The 24,485-nt window shown below is 33.9% G+C and overlaps 3 protein-coding genes across 12 annotated transcripts; 2 read left to right on the top strand and 1 right to left on the bottom strand.

Annotated features, from left to right (window-relative positions):
- The first annotated feature begins 102 nt into the window (after positions 1-102).
- Positions 103-8,107, top strand: LOC108470884 (E3 ubiquitin-protein ligase SP1-like). 10 transcript variants are annotated; one of them, XR_008274510.1, is made up of 14 exons: positions 103-424; positions 624-676; positions 1,298-1,422; positions 1,516-1,611; positions 1,799-1,936; positions 2,022-2,087; positions 3,438-3,550; positions 3,651-3,761; positions 3,895-3,938; positions 4,029-4,134; positions 5,034-5,210; positions 5,351-5,537; positions 5,625-5,704; positions 5,832-8,107. XR_008274510.1 is itself a non-coding variant. In XM_017772389.2 (11 exons), the coding sequence occupies exons 1-11, from the start codon at positions 351-353 to the stop codon at positions 5,134-5,136; spliced, it is 1,029 nt and encodes a 342-aa protein (XP_017627878.1). In that variant the 5' UTR covers positions 103-350; the 3' UTR covers positions 5,137-8,107. The 10 variants fall into 10 exon arrangements, 1 of the variants encoding a protein (XP_017627878.1); XR_008274512.1 differs by having other exon boundaries at positions 5,351-5,530; positions 5,832-6,617; XR_008274511.1 differs by having other exon boundaries at positions 5,034-5,530.
- An 8,961-nt stretch (positions 8,108-17,068) lies between these two features.
- LOC108470626 (RNA demethylase ALKBH10B-like) lies at positions 17,069-22,453 on the top strand. The gene is made up of 7 exons (XM_017771990.2): positions 17,069-17,853; positions 19,701-19,831; positions 19,944-20,061; positions 20,517-20,624; positions 20,765-20,880; positions 21,013-21,167; positions 21,627-22,453. The coding sequence occupies exons 1-7, from the start codon at positions 17,301-17,303 to the stop codon at positions 22,117-22,119; spliced, it is 1,674 nt and encodes a 557-aa protein (XP_017627479.1). The 5' UTR covers positions 17,069-17,300; the 3' UTR covers positions 22,120-22,453.
- Positions 22,454-22,671: 218 nt separating this feature from the next.
- LOC108471462 (probable galacturonosyltransferase-like 4) lies at positions 22,672-24,285 on the bottom strand. The gene has a single exon (XM_017773076.2). It carries the CDS (start codon positions 24,025-24,027, stop codon positions 22,981-22,983), a length of 1,047 nt encoding a protein of 348 aa, XP_017628565.1. The 5' UTR covers positions 24,028-24,285; the 3' UTR covers positions 22,672-22,980.
- Positions 24,286-24,485: the final 200 nt, after the last annotated feature.

The following is a 24,485-nucleotide window of genomic DNA, read 5'->3' as shown; positions in this document are numbered from 1 at the left end:
ATAAAAACTTGGGATGATAAAATAACAATAAGATAATCGAAATGTGCCAGATAGGCAGACACTAATCTCTCATTTAGTGATAATAGAGGGACTAAAACCAGAAATGTACCTATTTCAATGTTAGAGTGGCAGTGAGTGATGAATCTTGCGTGCCTTGGATGATAAAAGCTCCTTTCCTTTCTAAATCCTAATGTCCTTCACTTGACTGCTGGCGTATCTAATTCGGTAATTCTAGAATCAAATTAGCTTCCGTTTCTCCTAAAATGTGATCCTTGTTTGCGAGGAATAAATGCTGTAACCCAAGGTGTTTAGAAGTAAGGGTTCGTTTGTTCCCAGTTTCTTACGTTAAGATGGTTCCATGGGGCGGTCTCAGTTGCTGCTTGAGTGCAGCCGCTCTCTATCTTCTTGGTAGGAGCAGTGGAAGGTTAGATTTCTATCAACTTTCTTACAAATAAGGGCTTCGCTGATGATTTGCTCATACTATCAATCCTTTGCAAAGCATTGGATGAAGATGTTATGATAGATAATAACCTTTAGTAAGATCCTGTAAATAAAGCTAATTTCTTCATTATTTGCCAGAAATAATTGTTAATCATGTTCTATGCTTAATAATGGTGGAACAGGGATGCAGAGGTTCTCAAGACAGTAACTCGAGTCAATCAGCTCAAAGAATTGGGTATATATTCCTAATTGTCAACTCCTTTTTTCCTTTTATGTGATACTGGACTCTTTTATAGCTTCTAGACATTTATAGTGTCGGGTATTGTTCCCCGTGCATTTTATAAAGCTTAGAAGATCATGTGAGAAACGTGCCGAGTACGATAGTTTAAGTTGTTGGCCTAGTCCAGCTTATAATTAATGCAAACTTATAGCATATCAACGTTGAAGAGGATTGCTTTTGCATTTGTTAATTATTTAAGAATTTATTGAGTATTTTGTAAATTAGTGGCACGGGAACATCCTAGGTAAATGTGAATTCGCTTGGTCTTTATTGTTGCAGCAAGGTTGTTCCAATGTTAATATTGAGGATAAGTTAGCATTTCATGTTAAAAAGTCTGATGCCATTGGGAAAAAAAAAAGTGTCCCATCCACCTTAAACATTTACTGATTAAAAATGGGTGTGGGTCTGTGGGACACAGTATTTGATTGGTGGCCTACATTTTCATTTTTTATGACTCTAAAATTGTTCAACATAAAATTAATGCTAGGTGATACACTTACTGGAGACTGATTTGATTAATCGGCATCATTAGCATGTGCTAAGACATATATCTTGATGATACCACATTTTTTTCAGCTCAATTGCTTGACCTTGAAAGTAAAATGATACCTATAATTGTTACAATCTCTGGAAGAGTTGGTTCCGAGACACCAATAAATTGTCAGCACAGTGGATTAAGAGGTGTCATAGTAGAGGAAACGGTAATATGTTTTTAATTAAACGAGCATTGACTGTGCTACTTATTTTATCCTTTTTCTACTTGCATATGTAAATTCTTGTTTATATTTCCTTAGGCGGAACAACATTTTCTAAAGCACAATGATGCCGGTTCTTGGATACAAGATTCTGCTTTGATGCTTTCTATGTGTAAAGAGGTCCCATGGTACCTGGTTAGAACTTATTTCTCGCTGCCCGTTTACTTTGACTTTTATGCTGAAATTATTTATGTATGATTGCTCAGGTTCTTAAGATGGTTGTATTTTGGGGTCATTCTTGAGGGATTATGTTGTACTGCACAAGAACTAAAGTAGTTAATATAGCAGATTTTCTGACAACATCTTTAATCGTTAATTATAGGATGATGGTACTGGTCGTGTATATGTAGTTGGTGCTCGTGGTGCAGCAGGTTTTGCACTAACAGTTGGAAGTGAAGTATTTGAAGAGTCAGGTCGGTCAATTGTACGTGGAACATTAGACTATCTCCAAGGTCTCAAGGTATATTTTCCCCGGCCTAGAAGTGTTTATTTTATGGTGGCATGTTTTCAGTTAAAGCTGATTTGATGGCCAAATTTCCTTTTAGATGCTTGGAGTCAAGCGAATTGAGCAGGTGCTTCCCACTGGTTCTTCTTTGACTGTTGTCGGAGAGGTACGTTTTTTATTAATGTTTTTAGCAAATCATGCAGAAAGATCAATGCAGAGTCAAATATACAGAAGTGTCATTATCAATATACTACAAAATATACTTGGTGTAGCTTGCTATATAATGTGCTCTGAAGTATCTTATGAATATTTTATGGTCGGAAATCCTTTTTTTTTTCTTTTGCTAGAATGTTCCCTAGTAAATTGGATTACTTAGGTTTCACTTATGGTCCTTCCTGGTGTGTAATCATAAACGGTCCTAAGCTAAGAGAAGGCTATATGTGTAAAGTCTTATGTTAAAACATGAAAAGCTGGGTGCTGAAGCAGCTTGTTTATAGTTTGAATGGATATGACCTGGTGCTAGTATTTGAAGGCCCAAGGTCTCATTTCTTGCCTATAAGTTTAAGCTGCAGCTCCTACAAAATACCAATAACTTTTTTATCAACAATTGTCAAAGCTTAAGCTGATCCGTGATGGCAGAAAGAATTTTGTTTTCTAATATTATTTCTTTCATCTTTAATACTACTTTCAAATTACAGATCTTCCATTGATCTGCCAGATTTCCATCAATACATTTTTCCATGGGCAACTTCAAGCAGGTTTTTTTTTTTAGCATGTTTAGGGTATCGAGCTTTCCTTTGAAGGTTTACCATTCCAGCTTTTAGTTCTTTCTTTCAAGAAGCATCCACCAAGATAGCAGGTTCTCTTAACTTGTGTAATATTCTCCCTTGTATCTTTGAAGGGGCAATTATGGACATCAAAAGAATAACGGATGCGAACATTGTTGGAGAATTAACAGATCTTGCATGCCTAAACCATCCAAATAATGAATTTAAGTAATGCATAGGGCGTCTTGAGTTAATGAATTCAGATAATGTATACAGAGCATTTTAATTCAAAGCTGTGTCATGCAGATGTGTTCTAACACCATGGCTTACATTTGACAAATCCCTCATGGCTTTGGATGAGTGCCTGACAGTTACCTTGTATCATTGAAAAATACATAACACAAGTTATTATTCAAAGGCTGTGCTGCACTTTAATATGTTTATAACAAAAGGAATTGCTTGCCGTCTTTGTATCTTTGCTTAATCACCATGGACCATTATGCCGCGCTAAATCTATAACTTGGCCCTGTACATCACTTCCCGTTGGAGTATTTCATTGGAAGCATCACATAATTAACAGTGTTATTCTTCTTTAATGTCTAAATATAATGGAATTTTTATTAGAACTTTTTGAGTTTGAGATGTTTTCATGGCTTAGAACGCTGCAGTTCTTAAGCTCACTATCCATATTTGGGTTACATTGTTGGTTTATTTACTATTTCTCATTCTCTCTCTCCTATACATGGCAGGCTGTCAAGGATGACATTGGAACAATTCGGATTCAGAAGCCACAAAAAGGGCCTTTTTATGTGTCCCCAAAATCTATTGATCAAGTCGTTTCCAACCTTGGGAAGTGGGCAAGGTTGTAAATATTTCAGTCGCAATTGTTCCTTTATATAACATGCATTAGTTTTGGTGATTATTTCAAAAAATGAAGAAAATAACATTGAGTTATTTATTAGGTGGTACAAGTATGCATCATTTGGACTGACCATCTTTGGTGTCTTTCTAATCACCAAGCATACAATCCATTATGTTTTGGAGAGAAGACGCCGTTGGGAATTGCGGCGAAGGTATGCTTGATGATTGTCTGTTGCGAAACATTATATAAATTGACCAAGCTCTTTGTAACAGGCATGTATTTATGTGTCCGCTTTTGTTATGTTCTGTAATAACAAACTGAATTGTGAAATTTTGTTCATTCAGGGTTCTTGCTGCTGCAGCTAAGAGAGCAGGATCAGATAATGAAGGTAATTCTCTAGCTTTCTAAACGTCTCCAAAATTTTGTTCTTTCATGGTTTTGTCTGTATAATGTGTTGGCATCTCAATAATTTCTGTAGATTCAACTTTGAAAGCTGAAAATGGAACAGAGACCAATCAAGACTGCGTAATGCCAGATCTATGTGTAATATGCCTTGAGCAAGAGTACAATGCTGTTTTCATACAGTAAGTCCACTATTTATATTTTCTTAATTAAAGCATACAAGTAGTTAAATTGCCTTCCTAGCCGTGATTTCTATGCTTGTTGGTTCCTTAGTACTAAATTTAATGGGATACTAGTTGCTGTGAGAATAAAGGCTGTTTGTCTGACTTTAGTTTATGCATCTGTGTCCATAATGAACCCTGTTAGCAATGCTTATGCTGACATTAGAAAAAAAAAGCTATTATCTACCAAATTAATTCTATCAATATCCACTCTACTACATGAACTAATACTGAACCAGTCGCTTCTTCTGCATAAGATTTGTGTTGCCTCTGTTTCATACTGTGAGTTGCAAGTAAGATGTTTACCTTGGTCTGGAACTAGATGGTCTTCTTGATTTTCTTAAAGTCTTATCAAGTAGAAAGCAGTAACATCTTTATTTTGCATAAATTCATAGTTATTCTTTCTCTACGAAGGATTGGTGTTTACTTCAATGTGAAATGCACAAATAATGTTGTTCCAACTCATCATCTTTACCATTCTTTTTCTTTTTCCCTCCCTTGTTTCTGGGTTGTGACTGGAATCAGCTAGGAGGGGCTCTGGTAACACTTGAATTCCCTTTTCCCCTTGCTCAAGCCCGAGCTTGAGGCATTATGCCAATGGCATTTGAAAGCTTTCTTGGGAATGTTAATATTTATATTGTGACCTATACATAAAGTGTTTGTAGATTCTTTCTTTCATCTTGTTTTAGCATGTGAGATAATAGACACTGTCAACATACAAATTTTGGCTTCTGAAGTTTTGTTTCTTCATTTCCAACTTTAAACTCAGACACATTACATACTTGGTTCTGTTTAAAGTTTCGCTCCTTTGGAATTGTTCACTCATAATGAATGAATGACCTATTGCTTATGATATGCAGGTGTGGTCACATGTGCTGTTGTATGGCATGCTCTTTACACTTAACCAACTGTCTGCTTTGCCGGAGACGAATTGAGCAGGTTGTAAAAGTCTTCCGCCATTGAAACTCTGCTTATGAAATTTATTTAAGTTGTGATCATACCAGCTGGGAAATCAGGGTATTCATTTTTGGTCAGAGGTAAGCTTTCAATAGTTCAGAATCCTATAAACTAGTAATCACTTCTTTCTGTAAAATAATAAGCTTAAGGCCCTTTCAAATATTTAGATTTATCATTCAAACATTATTTCAAATGATAAATGGTTGCAATTGAATGACAGATGCAGAGGGTTTATATTTTCCCAACCCTGAAATTTAAGTATAAATATTGTTTGTTACTCGTATTAAGGAGGAAATAGATGAGATCTGTATAAACTGTTCAGCTCCCTCAACTATTGTCCCTCTGGAGCTCTGTTGATCTTATTAGGGACAGCTCTCGGTCGTGCTTTCCTACATTAGAGGTTTGAGGTTTGGTTTCACGCATCAGGAAATTTCCATGAAACGTTGGAGGTAGAAGCTTAATTGAAACTTGAAAATTTGTATATTGTTTTCCAGATGCTGTGTGAAACTAGAAGCTTAAGCTGTCTTCCTTGGAATGAAGTGTTTAAAGGAATTGCAGGTGGAACAAGTCTGAGGTAGAAGCTGATTCAGTATTTAAGTTTCTTACAGGCAATGAACAATTATTGTCCAGCCTGAGAAATTTAGTTGAGGAGATTACAGTTCTGTCTTTTTACGTCTATTTGTTTTGATCATGTATTGCAGACCGGTAACAATCTGGTCCATCATCTTGCTTATTTCACTTCTCTTAGTACTGATGGTAAGATCTATCCGATTGTATTGCTCAATGGATTTGTAAGGAAAATGAGATTATGAAAGAATGAGCAGTTAGTGCTCTTTCTTTTTCACCCTTTGAAACTCCAACATGACTTTCCATTAATGATTTTTTTAATGAAGCATCTTCCATAAAAATAAAATAACCCAGTGAAGAAAGAGCTGATTAACACAGAACACGGGAAACATGAGATGCAGCGTGCAACGTGCAACGTGTGCCAGGTGCTGTGCTAGTTTTGGGAAACGAATAATGGAAGTTGCAAGAAGTCAAATTTTAACAAAGTCAAAAGGCTGTCCAAAATCCAACGTCACCAACACTCTTTCTTCCAATCCAAGGTAACTTTCACACTGTAATATTCCACTTTTTTCTAGAATTTTCCAGGAAAACAGAGTGGTTTCTGCTTGTGAAATGGACCAGTAGGTTTTGGGACGTAAGAAAGAAGAGCATGAGCAGCGTCACCCACTGGTGACGCCATTGCCCTGAATGTTGTTGTCAACCTCATCAATAGTTTTAACTCACATGTCCATTTTTCAATTTAAACCTAGATACTGAATCCGATACCCTCTCCATTTCTCATCACAAATTCATCAACCTTTTGTCTCTTTCTCACTTCTTTCATTGCATTGTCAAAAAGGAAGATACTCACTTCCTAAGTTGTACACATTTAGTTAGATTGTGGTTCATAGTTGGAGCTGAGAAATTGAAGCATAGAAAAAGAGGAGAATATGATCCCCTCATTTCCCATCTATCACATCAGTACCAAAATTTACGATAGCTAGTTAGCTTCCTAGATTTTGTTTTTACACCATGCAATAGTTTTATTGTTTTGGGGGTTTAATTATGCCCTCTATCCTTCTACTTTTCATGCTTTTGAAATTTATTCTCCTATTTGTCTTATTTAAAATTTAAAATCTAATTGATAAACACTATTAATCAACTTCTGTTAAATTTGAATATGTTGCATTTTAATATTCAAAGATGGGATTAAAAGTAAGTTCAATTGATGGCAGTCAAATTTAATAGAAGTCAATTAACAATGATATAAATTACTTTAATTTTTAAATCAAACAAGTAGATATTAAAATTTGGAATTAAAAGCAAAATGACTAAATTTCAAAAGTCTGAAAAGTATAGGGACTGAGGGCAAAATTAGACCTTGTTTTTTCACTTTGTAAATGTGTGATTCCTTAATCTCACTGGTCTCTATACAAGACCTTATTAGTAAGTATAAAACTGGTTTGTGGGTTGGCCATGTTAAGTAGATATCTGCCCTCCGGTACCTGCTTGTTCCTCCACCAAAAACAAAACTTATCCAATTTCCCTTTCAATTCATATTACCGTCAATGGATTCCTCCCCCGAGGGTGTGTGTGAGAAACTATTTAGAGCAATCACTTTGGGTCCTGCTTTCCGCACAACCCATCGTATCACAATCCCCCAACAACAATCAACCATCAGCCATGCTCGAACTCCACCATTACAAAACCCTGTCAAAACCCAAATGGCATCTCCACAATACCCAAAACCTACAACCACCGAAGAAGCAGCGGCGATTCCCATCAAGTTTGACTATACTTCTACTGAGAAACCAAAGCCAATAGCAACCACCTTGAATGCTTCAACCCGCCAATCACCACTTGGCCGGATGGGTCAACAGTTGGAAACACAAAAGCCCTCCACTCATAATGGTGAGCAGCCACGGAATAAGTCCAAGCCTAATAGGTCGCCAATCCAAATCCGAGATGAACAACATCAAACCACCAAGGTGGAGGGAGCCAAGAAACCAACCAAAAATTACAAAACTTTCGATGAATTTATCGAACAAACGAAGAAAAAGTTGTCATTTGTTGATGAGGAGGAGCAGGATTTGGGCAAGGTTGTGGTGGAATATGGTAAGAATCATCACTTTTCCGCTTAGAGTTACCTCAAGTATCGAGGATAGAAAAGTGATGATGAGTCCTTTATAAACAATGAATAAACTGGAGATTCTATACATACTTCTGCTTAATAGGTTCGATGAATAATTATGGATTTTTATTTTCTGCGGGCGTTTCGTATTCCATAATGTCGGGTGATGTCTATGTTGTCAAATATATTTGGAACATGCATATATATATATATATATATATATGTGTGTGTGTTTTCCAATAAACACTTAATATGCTTTTGTACTCTACCCATTATTGATTTAATAAATTTTTTATATAATGTTTTACCACTTTCTAACAAGCATAACCTAAAGAATTGTATACAACAATGGGAACTAAGAAAAGGAAATACTACATGCCTTTCGATCTGTGACAACAAAAGCAAGATAAGCTACAGAAAGCATATCTAACTTACAGAAACTAGCTCTCAAAATCAAATAGATGAATTCTCATATTAATAACAAAAAACATTATCAATTCATATATACTCGAAAGAAATCTCATTCTTAAACGTTATGTATGAAAGTAATAAACCCTAGGGACAATAGTTGACATTTTCATTAGCATAAAAGAGGCCTAAGCAACAACTAGTGTTTTATAGTCGCCTAAGCAACAACTAGTATTTTATAGTCAATCACTCGGGTGATGCTATCAAGTCAAACATTTTGTCTTCTGCAGAATTGTTCTCATATAATTGATAGAGTTTAATCCCTCAAGCAACAAAGTCATATCAAATAAACTAACTATAATTTATCACCTATCCACAAGATGCTTAAATAACCAATGTATCGTATCCTATAAGCAACTTGATGCAAATCTTTGCCAAATCATTTTACAATCTATCTCCGACCTAAAGGTCGAAATTGCCACACCAAAATATTAGTCATGATGGTTGTCAAACATCAATGAGGCCATCCTATGGTTAAAAATCAACCCACTATGTTAGGATATTTGGAGATCGAGAATAAATAAGAGATAGCCTTAGACTAAAGGGGTAAGATACAAGTATTATCCCTTCAGAGAGGGTTCTCTCTTCTTCTTCTTCTACTTCTTTTTATCTCATCTTCTTTCTTTACCATCATTTTTCTTTACAATCTTATTTCTCTTTTTTTTCAATTGCAAAAATCTTTGAATTAACTTAAGTATTGGAGAACATTTCGGAGCGCAAGTTTTAATCATCAAACTTACTTTCATCTTTTAAAAACTTAAAAGTATTTAAGTTCTTCTCTAAATCCGATCCATCATCAAATATGAATTAAAATTTATACATTTAACTGGAATGTCATCGAACTAGAAAAAATATAAAAATAAAGAAAAAAAAACAAGACTAGAAAACCAGTAAAAAAACCAATAAAGTAGGAGATGAGAAAATTTTGATTAACTCTTGAAGATTGGGATTTAAATTTAAATCAAAAATTAATGGTATATTTGAAATGTATTATGTGAAATAAGAAGATTTTGTAAGTGTTATCAATAAAGTGTAATAAAAGGTAGTTAAATAAAATATATTATAGCTGTATTTTTTGAACTATTAACTGATTCAACTGAGAATTTCAGTGTTACCGGTATTGTTGACTATCTAGTTTTAAAAATATTAAATTACATACCAAAATCATTACAATGAATTAGCAAAAGTAAGAGGCGGGAGGGAAAACAAAAACTGTGCGAGAGAAAGCCCACTAGCTTGGATTTGTCAACAGTCCTTTTGAGTACTCTCACACTATCTTGGCCCAAACTGCATTCAAGGCATTTATCCCTTGCTTGTTAAGCTCAAACCCCATCTTTTTTTTCCATTCATCAGCTCACCTGGGCTGTTCCTCTAACTGGTATATTAAGCATCTCATTAGCACATGACTTTTTCTCAAGGGGTAAACGGTAGTTGTGAGATTGAATCCCAGACTGTTTTGATTAAGTATTTGAACACAAATAATTTACAATTCCACTTGTGGTTCAGTCAACATTTTATGTGCTCTTTAATCTCAATGAAAACAGCTTCCAGCTTCATGAATATTGCAGGCAAGGAACAGTCAAGTAATTTTTAAAAGCATACAAGAAAAGACCTTTGGGTGGCCTGAGGGAGCAAAGTCCATGCGTTTGCCTTTGCCCTCTCACCACCCTTATCCCTATCTCTAATTAAAATAAGGTTTGACCTTCTTAAACAACTATGACGCAGCTCCTGACCCGACACTGCACCATTTTTTGTTTTTTTTTTTTCTCTCGGCCAAAACCTGAACAAAGTACATCTAAATCTAACATAATTCAACTACTGCTTAATCCAAAATTCATGATTAATGTGTAGGAAGCAGCTCTGATAACATGACACTAATAAATTAAGCTTTGATTAATATTATATATGTCAGTTGAAAAGGAATTAGTATTAATTATATAGGCTGAAATGAAACCCTGAATCGAAAGTCAGATGCTAGCAAACTAGATGTAGTTAATTATAAAGAAAGAAAAGTGCTGCCAAAACTGGTAATGCCGGTGGTCCTATACATGCAATTTTTCATTAATTATATAGAAAAAGGGTTCTATTTGCATATAACTTTTATAACCAAACATAAAGCTTTTTTTTCTTAAATATACATTAATTATTGGTTGAATCAAATATATATATATATATATATATATATATATACTTTCTGTTTTTTAAACAAAAAGTATGGTGCTGGCTGTTGTTGCAGCATAAATTATCTTTATTATAAATAATAGAAAACCACCCATTTTGTTGATTTTATTATCAATAGAAGTCAGGCCTCAGGCGTTTTTCTCTTTTTTGGTTTATTTAAATAAATGCGAATCGGTTAGTTGATGACATGTTACTGCATGCAACCCAGATTCTGCAATTTTCTTCTTCAATCTTCTCTTTTCTTTAAAAAAACAAAAGTGGTTAAAGCTTGCTTAAAGTCAAACATGTCAAACGTGGGTTTGAATGTAAAGTGTATTTAGTTGTGATTAGTGTAAAAATAGTACGATAAGATTAAATATTGTAATAATATTATAATGTGAAACAAAAATAAATTAAATGCACTGTACTAGACACAATTACTCATTTAAACTCATCTTAAGTAATTTAATAATTATATTCAATTTTGAATCGAATTTGCTTAGACTTTTAAACACATTTTTATTAAAAAAATTTAAATCCTAAATTTTATTTAAAACAACATAAATTATTACTCAAGTTTATTTTATATATATATATATATGGTTGGTGTCTGTGGGCCCTTTGCAAGTTCTAAAAGCTTCTTGTTTGGGAAAACAAGAATGGACCTTTAGGCAGCCCCCTTTAGGAAAACAAATAGTTATTATTTGTTCAAAAATTAAATTAGATGGTCCTTCATCAGATTTTCTTTCTTTCTTTCTTCTGCCCCTTTCTTGCTTCGACTCTGAAAATTAAAAGATTATAGATTTCTAGGAGTATGGAAATTGGAATCTTTTTTTCCCTTATAGAAATTTGTGCTATAACTGTAAATACTAAAAAAAAGACCCTAACTTGTAATGTTCGATACTGAAAATGTATGCCATAATTGTTGTATAATTATGTTCTAGAATTCACGTATGATGTGTGTGGGTTTAAGAGACATACCTGTTTTTTTCGTTGAAATAAATAAATTAATTTTTTATTACGGTTTAAACATGTTTTATTTTAGATTGATATGGTAAATTTGATTCCCTTTTTTTTCTATTAAAATGGAAAAAAATAGGGAGAATGGGAGGCAGGCAGCCATCCTTTTTTACTTACCACTCCATATTTGAATATTTTACTTTGTTTTTTTATTGGGGCTTCCAAAATTGAGCCATAAGTCCACAACCATTCTTTTAGTATTATTATTTCCCCGGGATTCTTGATGTAAACTGAGAATCTAATATAAAGCTGTAAAGAGGAGGAAATTCCCTTATAGGAAATAAATAAAAGATAGGTTTTGTCATGTTTAAAAACCAGCCACCCATTTATTCTTTTATTGCAAAAAAGAGTAAAGAAAGTGACATTACGGATAGATTCTGAGGAGGCTTCTCTTCCCCAATATGATATTCTTCTTTTAAAAGAGGAGGATTTCTACTAATTAGAAACGCATTTAATGGCATGGTTGTCCAGCTTAGTTGTACAAATAATGAAATTTGAGCTGTTAAATCTATAATTAAATCACGATATTGTGTGTTTTTGGAATGTTTAAGCCGATTTCATTATTTTTATATGTACAAATAATTGATATTTCGAGGTTTGGATTAATTGGTTTTTTTCTTTTATCAACCTAGCATAAAAACCATTAAATTGTAAATAATTTTAATTTAAAGTGTTAAATACTGACTCTTTCATAAATTTTAATGACATTATCTTTTCTTTTTCTTAAACATGACATGGGAAGACACGATATGTTTTATATTATATCAAATTACGTTGTAAACTTAGTCATACTACTCTAATTTAGTCACTTTTAGTTATTATAATTTTTGAATTTTAAAATATTAATCCTAATCCAAATGAAAATAGTTAAATCTGTAAGTTACAGCTTTTTTTAAGTATTAAATTAAAATAATAAAATTACATTATTAAGCATATAATAATATATTTATTACATAATATTTTAAAATATTTTAATTTAATTTAATAAATTTAATAACTACAATCACAATCGAGATTTTAAAACGTAAATAATACAACTATTAAAATTTAAATTTACAAACATACGGATGATATAAACAAAGTCCGTCAAAATAAAAGGAAAGTTGTGGGCCAAATCATCACGAAGAGAGACGCAAAGCCGGACGCTGAACAATGGGCAGTGGAAGAATCCGGCTCGTACACTTTTCCCTTCCGTCGAGTATTAAGGCAAGAACGGAATTGGAATGGAGGTTTCCCTTTGTCCAAGGACCAGGTCACCAAAAAACGAACCCTCCTCCTTTCCCTAGCTGGATGATGGAACTTGGTCCCACACACCGCTTGCCATCTTCTTTTGTCGTCCATGTCATTTGTTAGTATTTTGACTTCTATATAACCCCATATCATAATAATATATAACTTTGTAATTTAAAAATAAAGGATCAACAAAACAAACATAAACATAGTATAAATTTATTTGTCCATATGTAAAGAATTATTATTGGGTATAATATAAATTTTACCTATACAATTTGAAATTGAAAATTATGTTCCTCAAAAAGAAATTAAAGAAAAAAGTATGAAATGTATTTAAACTATATTTAAAAGAATAAACAAAAAGAATACCAGAACGTCATAAAAGATCAAGTTGAGATAAGGTTCAATATGGTTAGAATAGATAAAATGTGCAAACGGACAAATCAATCCTGAGACACCTTTGACCTCAAAATTAAAAAAAAATTATCACGAGAATGGACGAATAATAAGAGAGAGGTAAATATAAAAGACATATGAGTATTCTCTTGAATTTAATTTAATTTTTAAAATTATAAAGATATAAACTATTAAAATAATAAAATTATATTTTTATTATTATAAAAATTATAATTTAATTTTAGTCTCTAACTTTGCCTCTAACTTGAAGTACCAACTTGGATACCTCATACCCCACCTGTTTTTCCTTCTTGCAAGCTTTCTTGCTTCCACATTCCGAGCACAAGTCCCGAATTCACATGAATGAATTTGTGAAAAAATCTACCTTCAATTTTCTTGGCAAATTTTATGAAAGGCAATGAGGATTAAATTACATTTATTAACAATACCGAATATAATTGCTTGATTTATCAAAGTATTATTAATAATTAAGGTCATGCATTAGCCAGGGACCTCAACTCATGTTTTACCCATGCGTTTGTCTCCTTAGCCTTCACATTTACATTAAATTAATATTTACTTCATGATATGCATTTATTTAATAAGCTACCGCTTTTAGGGGGGAAAAATCAACCCACAATGAATTCCACTAACTTTTTTTTTTCATTTTTTAAAATTGACCCTTCAAATTTATATTATTATATAAATGCATCTTTCAAAACTTAGGGTGTTTTTTACTTCATATAGTAATTACAAGCAAGTGTAAAGAATTATTGTATAATTATAAGAAATTTTAATTTTTATGCGTGTTTGATTATCCACTAATTTTTCATATCATGTTTATTAATGCAAAATATATTTATACAATTGTATAACTAAAAATAAAAATAAAAAATTATTTTTCAGTTTAATTTCAAAATAATAAATTAAAAATAAATAAAATATATGCTATTTAGAATATCTTTTACATATGATAAATTAAAATAATCATTGCCGTTGCCTCCAAAATCTGGTTTAATTTGCAACGATTTGAAGGAGTTCCATTGTGAGAAAAAAAATTATGGAGGTCATTGTATTAGAACTTAGTTGCATGTTACCTTATTTATTCAAAAAAATAAGTAAATTATTCTTTGTACATTAGATTAAAGAAGATATTGATCTTTTTTATTAAAAATTTTATCAATTTCTATTATTAAAAATTGGTGTAGCTAACAAAACAATCAAACAGTTATATGTGGTATGCCATGTGTATCTCATTTTGACGTAAACAGATAAATTTTTAACAGTGAAAATGAATGAATTTTTTAACATGAAGATCAATTTACTTTTTGATCTAATATGTAAGGACTACTTTCTTCATTTTTTTAATAAAAATGACAAAATATAATCTAATTCCTAATACAATAATATTCATGGTACTTTTTGCTCTCCCTTGCGCTATTTTAGGTCATCGATGAAGCGTTACTAAAGAGTAGATGCAATGTATTGCTAAATTAGGAGAAACCACCACGAGCTTGGTGTAAGCTAAATGTTAATAGAAGTTGGGATCTGGCACATGAGATAGTTGGGGAAGATGGCGTAATTCGGGATTATTATATATGGAACCTGGATTATTAATTTTTGAATTAATATGTGGGGGAGGTAATTCAATATGGTAATTTGTATTTATTTAGTATCTAAATTTGGGAATTATAAATTAATTTAATATTTTTTTTGATATTTGATTAACACTGTCAAAATACGATGATATAGTATTAATGGCCAATAGTACTGTTTAAGTGGTGGCCTCACATCTAACTACATGACAAAAATAAGAATAAAAAATTAAATTATTTATCTTTTACAACGTGTCAAACCATGTGTCATTAAGGGTGTTCAAATGGTTAACCAAACTGAATTAGAATTAATCGATTTTTTTAATCTTTTAACCGTTAAATAAATCGAAATATTTCGATTAATCTGATCGGTTAACCGAATTTTATATAGTTTTATTTTTTAAGTTAAAATAAGTATAAAACATATAAAATAAATAAATTGATAATATTCATTTGACTGCATTAATTAAATTAAAACTAAATATAATTTGTATTATTAACTATTAAGTTCAGTTAATTCGGTTAATTACTTGATTTCAAACCGAATTAACCGATAACCGAACTTCTAAAAAATCATTAACCAACCTTTGATCGAATTGGATCGGTTAATCAACCGAGTAACCTAATTAGATTGGTTTGAACGGTTAATTTGATTTTAACCGAAATTTGAACATCCTTATGTGTCACCGTAATATTGGTCGGTAATGTCACATCAGCACGTCAATTTTTTGACGGTGTTAGACAGGTATCTAAAAAAATATCAATTTAACTTACTGTTTCTAAATTTAAATACCAGTTAAATCTAAAAAAAAATCAGATACGAAGTAGGTAACATTTAAGGATAGTCTTTCTTTAGATGATGTTGTTTGTATTAGAAGTACCTACCATAGGGTGTCATCATCTTGTAAATGGTTGATGTCGTTGGTATCACTTTTCTAGACTTGATATTAGTTAATATGAATGATTATTATACAAAATTAATTTTATTGTGTTATATATATATGTATAAGATTTTAGTATTTCCATAATTCATTTAAAGAAAAAAGGAAGATAATAAAACATATTCCTTAATAAAAAGGTTCATGTATTATCATTTAACATGAGTTTTCATGTTTCCATATAATTCGTTTGAAAAAAGTATATATTATTTTTATTTACACGTATTTATTATTTTAAATATTTCCATACGATTCATTTAAAAAATTCATACAATTAATAAACAAATTTATAGTCATACAATTGATACACAGCATTGAATTAATTAAATGATTATTGCATACAAAATAATTCCATATAAAGAAAACTATAAAGTAAACCAGTTAAATGTGAAAGTAAATAAATACATAAATTTTATTATATGCCATCATATAGGATTTTTTTTCTGAGAAGCTTTACTTTTAAATATTATATCTAAGATTAGTTTTCTTTATTTATAGTTTTTCGGGAATAATATGATTAACAAATTAAAACACAATAATATATACATTTAATTTTAAAATACTGATAATTAATATTAGAATAATTTTTATTCTATGATAATTTAATTTTTACCGAAATAATAACAAAAACAGATGAAAAAAATAAAACGATACATCATATATTTAAAATCTACAAATTATAAAAATAGTAAAAATTAGACATTATAAATGTAAATAAAAATAACTTTAATAGAATTAGTTTCAAAATAAAAAAATAATTCATTGCAAAATTAAATTAATTCTAAAATTAGATGAAAATATTATTTATAGCAATTAATAGTTACTGAAAGGTAAATAAAAAGTGTGTAAGTGAATCAAAATAAAGTATTTGTTGAGTGGTAAATTTAAAATTTTTCCAATGTGATTGATATATGTCTAAATCCCACAATACACATATTTTTATTCTAAGTAATATATCCTCTAATAATATAATTTATTTTAAATACATAAGGTTATTTTATAATTTTATAATTGAATTAATACCTGATTAACTCGTGACAAAATTCAATTAAAGAGTTTATTAATGGTACAAATAATATATTAGTGAAGTCATAAATTATTAAAAAGAAAATTGAAGCCTAACTTTAGAGTATTTCCCATTAAATACCTAAATTATTTTTGACCAAAAAGTGATCCTTAAATTTTAATTCCGATAATTAAAAAAACTTTTTTACTTTTTCTATAAAACTATTAATATTTCAATAAAATATTACATCATCGATTCATCGTATTAGGAAATCAAATAAAATGAATGAATTAACTAACTAATTAGCGTAAAACTTAACAAATTCGTTGATTTTGGTATGCCACGTCATCTGTTCACAGAGATCTCCACGTCACCCTTTCCCGTGGTCCCCATAAGTACGGACATGTCACTCTTGAAATTTCCAAACATGTTATAAACCAACCTCGGCTGCAACACCAACCAAACCAAAAGCCACCCCACCATTTTGCTTTTAAGCTCTTTTTTTTCTTCACTCTCTCAACGAAACAGCTGAAATATCGGTTGACTGGTAATTCTCCAAAAACCCAATAGTTCGGAGCATCCGAAACGAAAAAGAGTTGCGGGTTTTTCCCTATATTTGGTTAGAGTGGTGATTAGTTAAGCGGAAAGGGTAGAGTTAGTAGAAAAAAAAGTGAGAGATGCCAATGGCGGCGGGGCCAGCATCGCCGAGGGAACGGGCCCAAGCGGTGGGGTCTGCCATAGTGCCGCTGGTGCAAGCTGTGCCGGCGGTTTCTGACGTGTTGGCTAAGGACACCATCATTTCTTGGTTCCGAGGAGAATTCGCGGCGGCCAATGCCATCATCGATGCTCTTTGCGCTCACTTGGCGCTACTTCAAGGAGGTCGTGGTGGAGGGTCGGAGTACGAAGCGGTGTTCACGGCGATCCACAGGAGGAGGCTGAACTGGATCCCGGTGCTGCAGATGCAGAAGTACCACTCCATTGCTGATGTGGCGGAGGAGCTGAAAAAGGTGGCTGACAAAAAGACCGTAGGAGGGGACGGATTCGGCAAGGAGGACGTGAAACGTGGCGGTGGAGGAGGAGGAAAAGGAGAAGGAGAAGCAGAAGGAGAAGGCTGTTGTTTGGATGACGAGAAAGAGAAAGTTGCCCAGAAAATCATGGATAATGAAGGAAATGGAGAACTTGGCGGTGAAGAAGAAGAAGATTCCCCTGACAGTGATATTACTGATTCAGGTAAATTCATAATCAAAAGAAAAACAAATATCATTTCGATCGTAAAGGTTGATTCTTTTATATATATATTCATTACGTGTTCTTTGTCTGTCTGATTGTCAAGTTTGATCGTTAGGTAAAGCTTTTACCTTTCGTGCGCGTTTGTGTAATTTTGGAGTTGTCTTGTTGGAAATCGTGACGTAATTTCGGGCCGAGTTACTGGGATTTTTCTTATCACAGTCACTGTTCTAATTTTTTTTTACGAAAATAGCTTGATTTCCTTCAATAAATGCCATGCCACACAATCCGATCCGATCCGATCCTTCTCTATTTCATTACTTGAATTCTTGAAATTTCCTTCCTTTTTTTATCAAAAGATTACCTTTTTTTTTGGCATCTTCTCTGGCTACGTGAAAGGCAGAGAGGCCTCAGGCGTTGAATCTCGAATCTCATGTGTTTGGTAAAGCGAGAAAGTGAAAGCTTATGTTGGTATACAGCAAACGCATTCAACCTTATTTTTCCTCCATTTTCCGAGGAACCAAACAAAAACTCATATTTTTCCACGGATAAATTATTCAACGTTTCCAAAGCCTTTCCAAAATTTCCCCTGACTTTGAAATCAACGAAGGGGGTAGGTTAGAATTTAGAATTTTGTTTTATGTTGTTATTGGACGATTGGGGGTCCAATGATGATGATGGATGTCGTTTTACCCTATTCCATCTGCATAAAATTTGCCCCTTTAACAAAGGTTTTTCAAGCTCACGCTTTTCTTGAAAAGAAATGCCGTACCATTCACGAGCTCAATATATACAAGCATATAGTTCTAAACAAAGTTGAAATCTTTTATTAAAATTTTCGGCTTTTAGACGGTAGTAGTAATAATAGATGGGTATTTATGGTTGATATGTTTCCCGTGTGGTTTAAGTGGGGTTTTTGAGGATTTCGAGGTGAAGGCATGGAAAAAGAGAGAGATGAAAAAAAAAAAAGGTTCAGCTGCAGCAGCACTCCATGTTACAGTGTTATTCTCAGTACGTTGATCTTCGGAGGGTCGTTGCCTTAAGATGCGTGCAATGATTTTAATGGTAGGCGGCTTCTGATCCTAACCGTCCGATCTTTATGGTTGACATCACCGCTGCCGTTCGCTGATTTCACGTGGGCCTTGCTTGGGGTGGTGGCTGGGGTTGTTGTTGGGTCTCTTGCTTTTTTTTTTTTTTGTTTGACATTTTTGGTTGTAATAAAAGTAGCTGTAGAGTTTTCAGACAAGTCTATTCCCAATTCCCAAACTGAGTTTCTGAGTCCAGCTGAGTCAACTCATTTTTGGTGTGTCAGGGGAAACAAAAAAGACAACCAGTGGTGTTTGGATATCCGGTTCTGCTATCCGACATGGGGCAAGTTGGAGTTTCTGTCTTTACATGGTTGTTAGCTTAGCCTCTAAAAGACTAAAACTAGAGTGATAAAAATTAGAAACCAATATGGTAATAAAGATAACAACTCAGCTCCACCTCTGAAATGACAGATTAGGAGTTGCCAAGCTTACCTAATTTAATTGTTTCAATTATTGCCTAGTATAACATTAACTTGCCTTTCAAATATCATGCTGTTTAACAATTAACTTTTTGTTAATACTAGATTAATAATTTAGGTAGCAAGCTTTTATAGAAGGTTAGTTTATTGAAAAAGAATGAAAGAAGGGAAAATGTGGTTGGTCTTTTACTATGACAGAACAGGCTACTTTGTCTGAGAGATTGGTGTTTTTCATATGCTGTTTTGTCTATGATCTGACAAATGTGACAATAAATTCAAATTTGACCCTATCATTCCTTTCATTCTATAATTATAGTTGAATTCACTTATTCTGGCAATGCAGGATCTCAGGAAGTTCAACATGTTGAGGAAAACAATGACATTTGTTCTAACCATGAAGAATGCGATGCACGCCCGTCTCAGATCAAGTTGACGAAAGGTTTTTCTGCCAAGGAGCATGTAAAAGGCCACATGGTGAGTTCACCTTTCACAATATAGTGAAGAAACATAATTAGATTTAGAGGGAAAACATATATATAAAATGGATTCTGGTAGTTTTGCTTATCTATTAATTACTGCAATGCAGGTGAATGTTGTTAAAGGACTGAAGCTGTATGAGGAAGTGTTCACGGATATAGAGCTGGCTAAGCTCAGTGACTTCGTGAGTGAGCTTAGATCTGCCGGCCATAATGGGGAGCTGTCAGGTGCACAATCCCACTTTAAAGCCTTGCCGAATTGAGCCTGTTTTTGAATATTTAAATGAAGACTTGAAATAGTTAATCCCTTCTGTTGTAGCTTTGTTTCGGAAAGGTATAAGCTTTCATGTATCCTGCTTGATCAATTTAATAATTATCAGAAGTTATACAGGGAATTTGATGTTAATCAGTAGTACTGGTTGAAGAGTTTTCAGAAGGTATAATATAGGGGATTTAACAATCATCAGTTTTACCCTTTTTTTTTCATCAATTTGCAATTGTTTATCTCATCTGTAGTTTCCAGCATTACCTGCACCTTTTGATTGCCTTGACTTAGCATCTTTTTTTAAACTAATATTGAAGAATTTGTTTAGAAAATAAATGATGGCTACTGCAATTTGTTGGTCAAGTCCTTGTTTCCGAACTTCTTCCTGATTCGTTTTCGCTTTTCTGGATAACTGCAGGTGAGACTTTCATTTTATTCAACAAACAAATTAAAGGCAACAAGCGAGAGCTGATTCAGCTTGGTCTTCCAATTTTCAGACACGTTAGAGAGGAGTCCAATCCGACAAGTAAGACCTACCAGTATGAATTAATGATATGGTTTGCATTCTATAGTGTCTTCATTTTTTATCCTTAAGAGGAGATGACTGGCGCAATGAACCGCTCTCAGCTTGACTTTTTCTTTTTATTCTTTAAAATGTTTTTCCAGTCAATAGAGAACCAATCCCGGCTCTTCTGCAAGGTGTTATAAAACATCTGGTCCAGTGGCAACTTATACCTGAATATAAGAAACCAAATGGTTGCATCATTAACTTCTTTGACGAGGTATACTTTTTTGCTGCTTTATTCTTCCCATTTCCCCATCATTTGTTGTAGTAGATATGCCATCTTGGTTCTGGTCTTAAATTAAAATTGGAGTGAGGACAGAATTGATATAGTTATGTGTCTTTAATGCAGGGTGAATATTCACAGCCATTTCTTAAACCGCCACATTTGGACCAACCCATCTCCACTCTTCTCCTCTCTGAATCAGCAATGGCTTTTGGCCACACACTTGTGAGTGATAGTGAAGGGAAGTATAGGGGGGCACTCCAACTTCCATTGAAAGAAGGGTATGCTTTTATATTTGATTTGCACTGGTGGAAATAGTTTAAATATTTGTTTGATATGAAGTCATAATATCAGACTCAAAATGAAACCACCAATGGTAAACCATGATAAAAGATGATACTGATGAAACTGCTTAGGATTGCTGGAAGTTCTGTTTCAGAGCTCACTCCTTATTGAATATGGGGCAAACTTTGAGTGTCGGAGTGACATTGTGTTATTCTAGATTGGTTAGAGTGACGTTCCATTTCTGATTATATCTCTAGCTAGCATTAGACTTTGAAAAACTAACATTAAACGGAGCAGCTTCTCATTTATGTACGTTAGCACTTCCATGATGTTTTGATTGCAACAAAATCTTAGAATGATCATGTTTATCTTCAAAATGTGTTTCCGGCTCTCTGTATGTGTTCTTTATGGTAATAACTCTTACTTGACGAGCAAGTTTGTAACATATTCTGCAGATCCCTTTTAGTAATGAGAGGAAACAGTTCTGACATGGCAAGACATGTCATGTGCCCATCTCCACGCAAGAGGGTTAGCATTACATTCTTCAGAGTTCGGCCTGATACCAACCAAGGCCATTCACCACCAACTGTTCCCCAGGCTGGTGCAATGCCACTATGGCAACCAAGTGTGCCAGTTCCATATGAAATGTCCAACGGAGCTCTTAATGGCTATGAAGCATTGGATATGATGCCAAAACTGGGAGTTCTCCGAGGTCCTGTTGTCATGCTAACTCCTGTGAGTCCAATGGTAATGAGCCCCAAAAAACTTCCCCGTGGCGGTACTGGGGTCTTCTTGCCCTGGAATATGCGATCGAGAAAGCCTACCAAGCACCTTCCACCACGTGCCCAGAAAGGAAACATGTTTGCATTGCCTCCTGCTGAGACACATATAGCAGAATCAACTTCTGAACCAGGTATCAACATTGAAGGGAAATTCGGTATAAGTTAAGATTGAGACAGCCCTAAGGCGAAAGCAATATAACTTGTTGAATGCATTGTTCATGCGGCTGAAGTACTGTAAGAGTTGGTTTGTTTTTCCCCTCCATTTTTTCTTTTCACAGCAAACTTAGGGTCAATCAATTCGTGAAGAACTTGTTGAATGTCATGGTAGGGCTTTTCTAGAGGTAGCTAAGCTTTTTAAGTTGGAGTGTGAATTAGCTGGCATTAATTTTGTATTAAGTTATCAGTCATTTATAATTAATCTTGTTTTACAGATTCTGGTTATCTATTTTATATCTTGACCTGGATAGACAAATGCACATAAATGACTTGATTTTGACCAATCTGTCATTAACTTTTGCTAGAAATTGAAATGCCAGATTTTACTGAGATCCACCATATAACAAAATCCATGACAACCAGTGTTACTGACAAATAATGAAAATTGGTTTCTTAGTTGATTTCTAATAGATAATACAATGAAATGCTTAACAGATAAAAAGGAAAAAGAAAAAGAAAAAAGCAACAAATTGTTGAATTCGGAGATACATGGGAACTCTGGTAGAGGCTAAATCTAAAATGTATAATATTAACATTCATTCATGCACTATAATACAATAAACGCATTTGATTTTTTTAAGCATCTTTCAAGGAACCATGATGTTAAAACAATAAGTAAATAATATACAAATCCTCACTCACTCTTTCCCCCTCTCATTTTTATTTATTTATTTATTATCGAAACATAATCTTATCCCTTTCCTACTGAGACTTCAAAGTTATGGTTCTGGGAATATATGTAGAATGAAAAGTTAAAGGGCTTGTTGTGGCCATGGTTAAAAGCAGACTGGATTGGTGTACTCAGTTTCCCTTATTCCTCCAAAGAGTGATCTGATGAGCCATAAAGATCATAGGGTGCCCAAAGATGATCAACAACGCAGGGTTTCCTCGAGTCCAGCCTCAACCAAGGCTTCCCTTTACCACTCCAATGCAACAAACTAATAGGCCCGGGATGCAAACTCCTACACTTACCCTCAAGGTTGTCACCCCCTAGTCCATGTTGGTTCCACCTATGATGAACAGCTTTTATATTACCAGCTAACACCAACAAAAATGGTGGCAATGAACCCAAGGTGTATATCCTCTTCTGTTTTTGCAGCGCCATCCATTCCTCCACTTTCGGCGTATATCCGCCTTGTCTCCACTTATCAACATCTACCACCATGACTCCAGTGTTGAAATAACATGGCTTTCTTCCATTAAATGTACTAGACAACTCCTTGTCCGACCAGAACAAGTCCGTGAAATACTTGGTGAAATTGGCATGGCAATATTCTGGTGCCGCCAACACTTTGCCTTCCAAATCAACTTCCCAGAGTTTCACGATATCGTCCACCACGACAAGGTCGGAATCCAAGTATAAAACACGTTTAACATCTGGTGGTAACATGTCGGCAAGGTAAATCCTGGCGTAGTTCAAAGGCTGGTCCAATGCTTGGCGAATAGACCTTGATATCTTGCCACGAACACGGTTGGAGTCGAAGCGGTAAAGTCTGAAGTTGAGGTAAGGGAAGGTTGAATTGATGCTAACGAGCACCTCGGGCTCGTATTTTCCCCACAGGAAATGGAACTCCGTGTTTTCGGGGCAGGTTGAATGCATGAGGACGGAGAGAACAGCGGCCATGGTGCCCCTGAGGTAGTTTACATCCAATGTCATGGCAATGTGGATTCTTTCAGAAGCATTAGTCCCACAAACGTCCCCGTTGCGAAACTCAGGGGCCTCCCTAAAGTTTGGAACGCCCGAAGAAGGTTTCCGGATGATGCTGCCATGGTGGATTCCGATGGCAAAGGCAGTGGTTGTAGTGGTGGCAATGAGGAGGAGGAAAGACAGACGGCCGAGGAAAGGGAGAGCGACCATCCTGCCTTAGATGGATGGAGAGGGTGCGGTAGGGAAGGGAATCAGGGGCAAAGAGGGGAGAGAATATCAACCATTGTTGAATGTACGACAGCAATGAACTGATGTTTGAAAACCTGGTTTGTTTTTTTGTTTACATTTTAAGACATGGGAAGGAGGGAATTTGGTAGACAATGTGAGGAAAAGAAGAATCCTCGGACTCTATAGGAAACAACAGAGGTGTAAATCAAACCAAATAAATGATAAAATAAAATAAAACCCATTTTCTGATTTTTGTATTTCTTTGGTGGATAAAATTTTATAGTTGTTTGCATATTTTTCCTTAAAGTCACTTTATTCAAAACTAAAAAGCATTTTCCAAATAAGGAAAAATATAAATTAAGATCATATAAGATTATGCATATTATATACAGAAACAAAACATAAATATTAGTTTTATTAGGTGAAAATGTTTAAACAAA

Source organism: Gossypium arboreum, chromosome 11, assembly GCF_025698485.1.
Source record: "Gossypium arboreum isolate Shixiya-1 chromosome 11, ASM2569848v2, whole genome shotgun sequence".
Classification (NCBI taxonomy): domain Eukaryota; kingdom Viridiplantae; phylum Streptophyta; class Magnoliopsida; order Malvales; family Malvaceae; genus Gossypium; species Gossypium arboreum.
This window is presented reverse-complemented; position numbering and strand designations above follow the sequence as displayed.